The sequence below is a fragment of the Rhyacophila brunnea genome, unplaced genomic scaffold (assembly GCF_057557595.1).
Source record: "Rhyacophila brunnea isolate RB1 unplaced genomic scaffold, BYU_Rbru_1.0 scaffold_8, whole genome shotgun sequence".
NCBI lineage: Eukaryota > Metazoa > Arthropoda > Insecta > Trichoptera > Rhyacophilidae > Rhyacophila > Rhyacophila brunnea.
The window spans coordinates 24,338,120-24,350,045 of NW_028233350.1; the positions used below are offsets into that span (position 1 = coordinate 24,338,120).

At 33.8% G+C, this 11,926-nt stretch overlaps 1 protein-coding gene across 1 annotated transcript; it reads left to right on the plus strand.

Moving 5' to 3' along the window:
- Positions 1-2,436: 2,436 nt before the first annotated feature.
- On the plus strand, positions 2,437-10,958 carry rtv (QVR superfamily protein rtv). Its single transcript, XM_085958885.1, has 3 exons — positions 2,437-2,580; positions 4,298-4,471; positions 9,269-10,958. Exons 1-3 carry the CDS (start codon positions 2,520-2,522, stop codon positions 9,481-9,483), a joined length of 450 nt encoding a protein of 149 aa, XP_085815011.1. The 5' UTR covers positions 2,437-2,519; the 3' UTR covers positions 9,484-10,958.
- The last annotated feature ends 968 nt before the right edge of the window (positions 10,959-11,926 follow it).

Below are 11,926 nucleotides of genomic sequence, written 5' to 3' on the forward strand. Positions count from 1 at the left end.
ATGTTTAAAATATTAATATGAACATCTCACGATATATAAATGCTGAATAATGCCTATCATCACTGACAGATCGTCATTTTAGTCTATGGATCGTCCGAATTGGTTTGACGTTTCATGTCAAACCATAGACTATAGATTCATCTAGACGCCACCCGTTGCATTGCTATGAAGCTGCGTGCCGTGCGTTTGGTTTGTGGGCGAGCGAACGCATTAGTCTACAAATGTTCGAGACCATAGAACATTTCGCTAGTGCTCGCCAAAAGTGCTCGCACTAGACGCTCAGAATTAAAATATAATTTTCTATTTTTTTACGTTATATAGTATTTTTAAGCGGTCAAAATGCAACCATTAGGTAAAGATATCCATAATTTAAGTTATTTTAAGGAAACACTAGGTCACTGATATTAAAATATAAATAATAATATACAGATAAATTATCACGAACATGTATCAACTTACCTATGAAACGTAATACCATCTTCTTGCTTATCAGTACGGCTACCATATTTTAATACAACACACAGAACCATCTTCCTACTTAATTAACTAAAAATATTTACCACTGACTTTATGTTTAACACAAAAATAGCAATTTTAGCAACACAAGCTCGCAGGTTATCGACGCTACGTGAAGCGATTCACCACGATTTGCCGGCGATATTTTTGGAAACTAACTCACACATATGTAGACCTTTTATCTTACTCTAGCGCGTGTCGCAAAGATTATAAGGGTGCCGAATACTTTCTCACTCGCACTCATGCATCGTTTTTGTTCAGGCATTGTGTCAAACCATTTCTGATAGTCCGAGAACGGTTTGATTTTCAATGATACACTGAACCAAACGTCAAATTTCAAACCATTTCCGATCTACTTTCTACTCATACAATTTGGACGCATATTGTCTATGGTTTCGTTTGATTTGTTTCGTTCAGGTTAAAAGATACGAACCGGAGCATCATGCACAATCTAAGATTTCATTCCAAACGCCTCAATTACATTGAGCTTCTTTACGAGCTGTTTATTGGCGAATTTAAAAGTGGGCTATTCAGCTACTGCGATTTGATGATTACACACAAAACTTTCCATTCGCTGAGAAGCCACAAGCCAGCGACTATTTTGACGGAACGTAGTTCGTTTTTTTACAGGTTGGTACTGCGCTCTACTGTGCAGACGCAGTAGGCCCACACGCTGGCGCGTAGCGTGTAAAGTTGACCGGCCCTCAACTTTTCTCGGTAGAGTGTTTACAACCTGCTTATTAGCTTATTCGATGATTACACTGGGCGACTTTACAGGCAGATTGTTAATTCGCCAATAAACAGCTCGTAAAGAAGCTCAATGTAATTGAGGCTTAAGGATAAGTCGCCGAAAAGCATGACTTAACTATAGACAATCCTGAGTATAGAGTTAAGGAATCCTTAACCATAGACTACTTTTGTTATGAACACGCCCCCTTCTGTATTTCCATTTACCACTGACAGCTGCTGTCAAAATAAATTCGCATATCTATAAAACAGTCCAAACACTCAACTTCATTTAACAATGTATCTCAATATGGATATTGATAGTGTTAATTCGTTTGGCATGTACTTGCAGAATATTATTTTACTTTTATACGCCAGCCCGCAGAAATACAAAATGCCAGGTGAAGAATGACACTTGACGCTAGTGTTACCATGTTAAAAAAATATCTTGCGGTGCCTGTGGAATCACGTATAACGACTTATAACGGAAACATAAGAGTATTATAATTAAATATTAATATGTATTTATAGTCATTGCATTTATAAAATGCAGTTGTCATATTTTTGTCATCGTTTAATATTTATAAAATAATTTTTATAAGAGAATTTTTAAATATGGTATTATTTTCAATAGAAATGATCATAACTAAGGACAATGTTTCAGCATAGTGTTTTCTGCTAAGGAAATTTTAGTTAAGACAAATGTTTCTGCATTCGCTCCTAAGTATATTAGTCTATGGAGACCAGTGCTGCCATCCTTTCCTCCATTCCTATGTTGATTAAAGTACAAAAGGGTAAAATTTATAGTATTTCTGAAAAAACTATAGTACATGAACATTTCTCGTCTGGAATCTTTCAAAATTATAGTATTTTTGGCATATTTGTATAAAACTATCATTTTTCGTGGATTCAAAATTATAGTATTGTACTATATTTATATTACGGTTGGCAACACTGATGGAGACGTCCAACCTCTTTTGACAGTAGGTAATAAATACCAACTTTCAAAAGAAAATATTTTTTAACCATTCTAGTTTTCTTTAAACGTCACAGGATAGCCTTCAAACAACGCATAGAAACTAGATGATATTTTACATCTCTTTCTTCCACGTTAGTGGTTCGTATGATAAAACGAGAAAATATATGTCTTAATTGGTAAATTCGTATGGCTTTAAAGGCGGATATAAAAATATTGAAGAATGGCAGCAAGAAATGTAATCATTGTTCAGTGATGTTAAGGCACAATAAAATACGAAAGTGACGTTCAAAACCTAATAATGATTAACCAACTTTTAATATTAAGTGTGCTATTTGGATTTGCCTTGCATGATACAGAAGGTAAGTTTAATTATATCAGTTATCATCGGGTTTTTGTCTTGTCTGTGCATCGAAGTCTCCCAGGTAAACCATATGCAATCGAGGTCATTTTCCATGACAAAACTTCAAAAAAGTGTAAAAATTACTTTAGAATTTCTATTCCCCTTCAACATATTTTCATTACGATAGTTGTGTTTCGTTTATAACTTGATTTAGTCAGTTAAACTAGGTAATGTGTACACTTTCTCTATCCAATTCAGTAATAATATGTCAGGGTCGCATTCAGGAATATTGACAATTTTGTGAGTCACACCTTTCAGAAACTGTATTTGTTCTAACATTTCCTATCCGTCTCGACAGCTTGAAAGGAATATTGTTCTTTTATCACATTAACTCCTCCATGACAGTTTAATATGATCGTATTATGACTCAAATGTGTGTGTATTATTGTACACAGTGATTCAAATTGCTATACATTCCTCAAATGAAATAGGTACCTACTGACCATCATATTATTAGGCCGGTCGGTAAGTAATAATATCTTGGTTTGGTTTTTAATTGAGTTCAAAATAATATGTACCTAGGTCCATACACTATGATTCATTTAATCACAACATAATAATACAATATTATGAAATAATAGACAGTGGGGAAGTAAGTAGTTTATTTAACTTTTGGCTTGACTTCTAAAAAAATAATTAAATTATGAGTAAGTATTTATTTAACTAATCAGAATATGCAGTCAGTGCCACAAATAATACAAATTGATTTATCTGTTGTTATTTAAATTGGACCACTTTAAAGTAAATAAAAATGTCAAACAAAATGAGCCCAATGAGATAAATGTAAGGGAAAGGGTTGTATCTTGGAACTGTTTTACCTTGGGACAGTTGTTCTAGAAATTAAACCACTATAGCAGCGACAGTAGAAATTACACATTATGTTGACATCTACTGTCCGACAAGAAGATCTAGGCAATATCCGGAATTCACCAGTGCGGTACGTTGACAACTCGTCGCTAACCGGAAGGCGCTTCAATCGAAGTACGGTTAAAAATGGGAGGAGCTTGTTAGTTCACAGTTTTAACACGTAGCCAAGAAGATCTTGTTGGACAGTATGTTCTCTATTTGTTCACCAGGTCATTTAAGTTTCAGTTATTCTTTGAAGCGTCAGTCTCAATTTACTTTTGTGCTACCTTCAAAGTAAAATTTAGCTAACATTTCCGAAACGTATAAAAGCAATGTAAGCATAATTATCGATATTTTCTTATGTAGTACTGTCACAGCAAGTAAGCAATATATCCAACAATTTGTTAAAAAAATTATATCTATATTAGAAAACTTTGTCAAATGTATGCTTGGTTGCACCTTGAGACGCTATTCTGGTTTTACCTTGGGACATGTCCCAATGTACTGTAAAATTTCTAAGAAAGCAGAGGACTGTGGTTATACCTTGGGACAAAAATAACCAACTGGTTCAACAGTGAGTTGTGATGTACGCATTGATGATAGCATAAATGAATGTTAGCTAAAAGCTACCTACACTTACTGTCTATGCAGGGCTAAAAGGTTTTCTTACTCGACCAAAAGATGGGTGTACAATAATTAAAAAATTGAAAAATACCCCAGGGTACAACCCTTTCCCCTATTGCCAACAACCCTCTCGAGACTAAGTCTCTTTAGATTTTCTCTTTAGATCTTTGTTATGTCCACTGACCTATGCCATTGAATATTTTCAGGTATTATCAAAAGATGTTTCACATGCCGCTCACGGGGAGACCTTGGCACATGCAAAGATCCATTCACGCTGAACAGTACACAGGCCGATATGACGCGGGGAGTTGAAGCTGCACCATGTGCTTCCGGATGGTGTGCTAAGATGCTCGAAGGGGGGAACTCTTACAAAGATGACGGTACTAGTTTTAACAGTTACCTATGTTGAACTATCATATTATGAAGCAATAAAGTGTTAATATTTTTGTTTACGTATTGTTGACTACAATGTCTTAAGCTCCCGGTGCATATAATGTGACTTATCGTTAATCACTAATCGGTTGTTATTCAGGTAAATAGTGATTAGTGTACAACAGACGGGCCATTAGCGGCGAAAGAGTGAAACAAATCTGACAGCTGTTATACAATTATTACTTATCTTAAACAGACATTATTAAATAAATACAGTTTTTGATGTTATTTGGCAGTTTTCAACAATGCAAAATTTTTTCGAATACCGATTATCTATGCCAACACGAAAAACTAGCAGTATTAAGTAGGTATGTCTTATTATATTATTAAAAGTGTCACCATGTGCCACACTAGACTGACAATGTCAATTTATAGATCCAATTTTGATAACATACCAAATTTAAAATTATTTGCAGTTTATATTAACTGTTCATTTAATTATGTTGATTAAAAATATTTTATTAATGATCAAGCAATCGGAATTTTAAAAATATCAATAACTTCGGTTACGGAAAGCAACGTTACCTTGTTAATAAAGATTTTCACATCTGTCATTTTGATCAATGCATCGCTTTTATCCACAGAACAGATAATTAATAGAATACCGATAGGCTATATTCAATATGCCGCATCTTGATGCAGGGTTTTGAATGTGTGAGTGTCCTACGAAAATGAAGCACGCATTATGCACGTGCAATAGTGTGTGTAATACACCAACATTAAATGAGCGTAAATGCATAAACCGAGAACAGTTTTCAGTATTCAACGTAAAACGTATTATTGACACGTGTGTAAGTTTAACCCGAATTCTTCCTTAATCGAGTCGGTTACCTGCTATCGCCTTACCCGTTATGTATTTCAGTTCCCTGCTTTTATCGTTAGTTGCATTTATGTAACATCGACGTTCTATGCTTCTAAGCCTATCATATAGCAATCACAAAAAAATTAAAAGGAGTAGGTAGGTACCAGAGAATTTATTGGCACCCTGGACCTAACTATAAAATATAGTAGGTATATTCTTCTTTAAATCTCTAAATTCTTCTTTTCCATCTAGTCTAGAAAAGGTATATAGAATAATATATTTACTACTATGTATTATACATAATGAATTTTTGTTGTGGGGTACCAATATATTGTTCCCAGTCCATGCACAGTTGATTGGTCACCATCACTAACAATATTTTTGTTAACACCTTTGTCTATGGCAAGCAACTTCTTATAGTTCAACTTTGAGCTCTTGGACCTTCATGAATCATGCCATGGGACGTTAAAATTGTACTGGACAATTGTGAGCGGGAACGGATTCACAAGTTTAGTTAAAAAAAAATACTTATTCACTGTGATATTAAAAAAATTAATGCTCACTGTGATATTACATAATAATAATAATTAATTGTGCATTGAAAACGTGCGTAACCACAAATAACTGAAGTAGTACGGATTGGGTGTAAATAGTTTTTGAATTACTACTTAATATAATTATAGCCAATTAAATGTGTTACACCATTGGTTTTTTCTTTTTATCAATTCCTAAATAATGAATGCATTGCTTTATTTGGAAAATTGAAATTAAATTGTTCACTTTTTTATTGTAGGGGGTCAGTCAGTGTGTCAATTCAATTCAAATTTATTTATTTGTTACATACCATGAACATTAAAAATTATAGATTTAAGAGGTTCACAACATGACATTTAAAAACAAAGAAACATTGTAAAGAAGAAATAAATATATGCTCACAAAAACAGTATGAAAATTAAAGTAAATAGTACAAAAATTATAAAATAAAACATAAATTATAAAATTATAAAAAATATAAATTATAAAGCATGGAAGCACACCGAATGAGCTAATTTGACCCTATTTTAAGAATTTATAAAACTACGTACACCTATAAAATCTAAAAAAAAATCTACAATAATTAAAGTATAACTATAGTTTTTTGTTTTCAGTTATTCGTCATTAGTGGTCAATTTTCCATGAACCATGGGCCATATATGCCATTATGAAATGGTAATTTACCTATTCAAACTAACAAGTATTCAATTAATAACAACATAAATTAAATAATATTTTGTATTCAAATCTACATCTTCATCTAAGCAATTTACAAAGCTTGTGGATATAGCGCAGATCAGTCAACATAGATTATTTCACAAAGAGTATTTTATTTACATTGATCAAATAAGTATGTCGATATAAGAGTTGTATTTTCTGTTTTTTTTTCCGTTTTTGATATTCAAATAACATAGGTACTTATAGGATACGTAATTTCTTTTTCTTCTTTGTGGTGCTATAACCCTATGTGGGTCTTGGCCTCCTCCAACATTTGCCTCCATCTATATCCCTCCATTTTGTAGCACGTCGACCAGATCTTCGTTTGTCTTCCGGCATGCTTCCCAAATGTCAGTTTCTTTGTCATACATCACTCATCCATCCTGTGAACATGGCCTAGCTTTCTAAGGCGGCCCAATTCAATGGACTGTACGATGTGCAGGTCTCTACATAAAGCGTGCAGCTAGAAATTGTAGCTTCATCTGCACTCCAATTATATGTCATTGATAGGTCCGAAAATACCACGCAGCTAGCTCCGCTCAAATGAACCCAACATTATTTCCATACCTTTGGTCATGCGCCAGGTATCCGAGCTATATATGACAACTGGTCTTATTAGTGTTTTGTACAAGATGTATTTCATGTATCGGTTCTATACTTTGGAACGTAGCATCCTCCTTAGACCAAAGCAACATTTGTTGCCTAGAACAATTTCAAAAAGTGTAATTGTGCGCTGTGAACAATGACATTATTAATGGACGACGCACTCAATACAGTAGCTAGCAAGTAAATTCGCATGTATAGGTAGACGTCACACAATTTCCATTATGCGATATCACGCATCGGGAATTTATAGCAATATGACCTTTATTGTAATGGCGTTAGAGCAGTGTTTCTAATATCAGACAGACATTCGGCAGACCTAACAAAAAGCATCAGGAATTTATAGCAATATCACCTTTATTGTAATGGCGTTAGAACAGATTATGCCATTCGGCAGACCCGACAATAAAGTGAGTGTCATTTTTTTTTCCAGATTATTCGTCCATATTAATGTCATTGGCTGTGAAAGTATCACAAGCTCTGTCTGGTCCTCTTGATAAAACCATATATTTGGTTTTTTCCACATTAACACTGAGTCGTAGTCAGCTCGCACATCTAAACTTGTCTTGTCTGCGACACAGCCATAAATCAAACCTTGTAGTAATATAGCATTCATTTCATGTTGCATACGCCTGCGTACGTAGGAGCCTAGCGACAATGACGATCGCAACCTCTCGAAACGTCAATGTCGTCAAAAAAATGAAACGTAATTGCACAAAAATGTCATCAGATGCCGAAACAGAGTATATGTTTTGATCGCAGAAGTCTTCCGGAGTGGTCTCTCCTTATATAGTCATATATACACGGATATTTCTCAATCTCTTGGACGAAGTAAATATTGGTGCGCTCGTCTGTCATTTTGTAGGAGATACAGCAACTGGTGAGTTTGACTTGACGTTTGAATTAATATGGCCGACTTGAAGCTGTTTGCGCACGCGTAACTGCAACGCGGATGATGGGTGACATGCGGCGCGAGTCACATTAAATTTGTTTCTAGCAACACCAGATGTTTTTTTCAAATTAAAATGTCGCATTCCAGCAGTGTGCAGAGCTCCATCAGGTAACGTGTGTTTTGTGAATAATAACTACGTCACATCGACGTATTTGACATGTTGCAGTCGAGACGTGTTTGGATATGCGAGCCAGCTATGTGTGCCAATGTTTTACTCAAGGTCTACAAATACTTCTCTGGTAGTATTTTTGTTCTGGGCTATAATGTTAATGTCTTCCGCATATGCTAATATTTGATGCGATTGTCGATATATATGGGTTTATTGACATTGATGTCGGTCATTCTTACCTCCTGGCTTTTTATAATGCTATGTTGAAAAGCAATGTGGCCAGTGGACGTCCGTGTCTGAGGTCTGTTAGTGTTTCAAAAGTTGTCGATGTCACATTTTGAATTCTAACCTGATATTGCACTTTAGCTTGAGTGAGTCTAGTTAATCTCATAAGCTTTGACCTCTTCCATAGCATTCCACAGTGTCTGTCTATTAACTTTACACTATCATACGCTGCCCTAAAGTCTATGAATAGCTGGTGGGTATCAATGTAAATTCATCACATTTCTTTAGGATCTGTCGAATACTACACAATTGGTCAGTTGTCGATCATGAGTTTCGGAACCCACATTGATTATCTCCTACATTGTTTTCTGCATACTCTAAAAGGCATTGATAGAGAAGATTAGTGAATACTACAAATAATATGTTATATTATAGAGGATAATATATCATTTACTTGTAGATGATCAGTAGGCTAACTAAAAAATAGTAATACCTATTATATTTCGAATAAAGTTTAAAATTAAAATAAAATTAAGGATTCATAGAATTCTTTAGGGTGCCGTTGAAAATCAGTAGTGTGTAACGCCATCCCTGCTGTGGTGTGTAATGAAATGTCTACCTATGATAATATACTATATTGGAACAGCACATTGGCGTGAATCCAGGTACAAGACCCGTCGGGTGTCGTATTTTTTTAATACGTGAGTATATACATGAGAATTATGTATGTTCAAAATATTATATTATTTATGTTTTCTCCATATTAGATTACATCACTAATGGTATCTTGAATATCGTTTCAGATTATGGCATAGCAACCCAAAGAATGTGTCTTCAGAGGGGTCCGTCCGACAATGAAGAACGTTGCGCATACACAGCTTGGAACTACAAAAAAGTCTACATGTGTTTTTGCGCCGGAGACCTCTGCAATGCAGCCAACTCAATTATAGGCATACAAAATATATTACTAGTATCTCTATGCCTATCTGCGAGTTTTTTGCGTAACCTTTTCAATTGATTAAAGTGATAACTTGGAATTTTTGTATATTCAAATGTTGGCTGTTAAAAATTTACTAGATCTGAGACTTAATGTTATTTTTTTGGAATTCTGTTCTCAAAGTTTGTTAAGTATTATCTAAAATAGTAAAATTATTATAAGATGAATTCCAATGTATCAAAATATTTACACAATTTTAAATATATTTTTTGTAAGTACCTATACTTACTTACCATAAATAATATTGTACATATTATTAGTAGTCATTGAAATAATTATTCACATTATACTAAAAGATTGCTGATTTAAGTAAATTGTTCTTTTTTTATATTCGAAGTACATATCAATATCACATTAATTATCCTTGATATACTAAATTAACGAGATGAATGAAAATATGAGGTAATAATAATTATAATGTAGGTATAAATTTAATAATTTACTCAAAAAAGTATTATGTTTCAAATTTATATAAATAAACTCTTAACTTATAGGCAATTTGAAATTTTGATTTTTTACCAATCTTATGTGCAATATAATTTGTTTTGTGAGTTGTCTTTTCCTTTATTTTTCAATTAAATATTTTAATGAAACAAAAACGGCTTTCTCATTAACTATTCTTAGGTAGATTCCAGCCGTTGCATCAAAATTCGTCAGTTTTATAAGCATTTAGCACATAACGTGAACACTTTGTGGTTATTGTCTCACGATACACTGTCTTCCTGCATAGCGGTCATGCATTAAAGCCCATCAACATTTGTCTTTTGTCAATTGATGTCTCGTCCAATGGAGGGTGCTCCACCATACAAATGCACAGCACTCCTTACAAATTTATAAAAGAAAATATCAGTTAATGCGTGACATTGGTATTCATAATAAACATTCAAAACTCATCAGTGGCATCGTTCATTTATCGCAGCGTCTAATTATTCATGTTAATGATTGTTAAACAAAAAAATAAATAATGCAAGCTTATTTCTATGGTGTCTGACTGTATACCAAATAAACTAGGTTGCTCTGCACACGGAACATGATTTTTAGTTAAAATTATTTAAAGTCCAGAATGTGAAAATTTTTTTTTTAGATAGTTACCTACCATTATATAATATTTCTGATTGGTGTACACTAGTGTATCACACACATATCTTTACTATTTATTTATTTGGACAAGCGACAACTTTTAAAAAAGGTGTTCATTCCCCGAATATTAAAAAAATCCTAATGCATTGAATGAAAAATATTTAGGTAAGTACTTAATTACTATAAACAGTAAGTGCTTAGCATGTTTTAGACTAAAATAATATATTATTTTAAGCATATACACAATACAAGTATGGTAGTTTTTTCAATAATTTTATCTACAGTGCTTGAGTATTATTTGTTTGTTAAAATAGTACAAATATTTTCTGATATATTACAATATTTACTCTAGTGATAATGTCAAGGAAATTAGCATTTTCTAAAAACCATTTCAAATAGATTTTTCTTTCAAATGCCGTAAGTTTTTTAGTGCACCCCAAATTCCACGAATGTTAAAACCACTACCACTTACCACTGGTATTGTCTGGTGTCATCTTTAGTAGATATTTACTGTTATATCAGGTAAATTTATACTGCAGTGATATTTTAAATAAATAATTTGTTGTAATTAAATAACCAATTAATACGAGGGTGGGTCAATAATTCCTTAGAAAAAAGCATTAAAACAGTTTTTATTTTTGTATTTTTTTTTTATTTCTCAACATTATCTCCTTGGAGCTCAATACACTTGGTTAGACGTTTCTCAATTTTTTTTAAACCGTCAGAAAAATAAGTTTTCGGAAGGTCCTCAAAATAAGCATTTGTCCGATCGATGACTTCTTCATTTGAAAAAAAATGTTGTCCACTTAGCCATTTTTTTAAGTTTGGGAAAAGGAAAAAGTCACTGGGGGCTAAATCTGGCGAATACGGTGGGTGGTCGACCAATTCGAACTTCAATTCTTCAATTTTAGCCATTGATCGTAAACATGTGTGAACACGGGCATTGTCCTGATGAAAGAGGATTTTTTTCCTGTTTAAATGAGGCCGTTTTTCTTCAATTTCGTTTTTTAGCTGGTCCAATAAAGATGCATAATAATCCCCTGTTATTGTTTTTCCTTTTTCCAAATAGTCAACGAAAATAATTCCACGTGCATCCCAAAATACTGTAGCCATAACCTTACCAGCTGATTTTACGGTTTTCGCCTTCTTTGGACATGGTTCGCCTTTCGCAATCCACTGCTTTGACTGTTCTTTCGTCTCGGGAGTATAGTGGTGTATCCATGTTTCATCTACAGTCACAAAGCGACGAAAAAATTCATCCGAATTGCGTTGCATGAGCGACAACAGGGCTTTAGAGGCCACCACCCTATTGCGTTTATTGTCGACTGTGAGCAAACGCGGCACCCATCTTGCAGAAACTTTTTTCATGCCCAATTTGTCATGT

Bases quoted from the DNA above. Each gene is read 5' to 3' on its own strand.
- rtv (XM_085958885.1), top strand. From the start codon at position 2,520: ATGATTAACCAACTTTTAATATTAAGTGTGCTATTTGGATTTGCCTTG. The intron at 2,581-4,297 runs GTAAGTTTAATT...GAATATTTTCAG, and splicing joins TGCCTTGCATGATACAGAAG to GTATTATCAAAAGATGTTTC. The intron at 4,472-9,268 runs GTACTAGTTTTA...ATATCGTTTCAG, and splicing joins GAACTCTTACAAAGATGACG to ATTATGGCATAGCAACCCAA.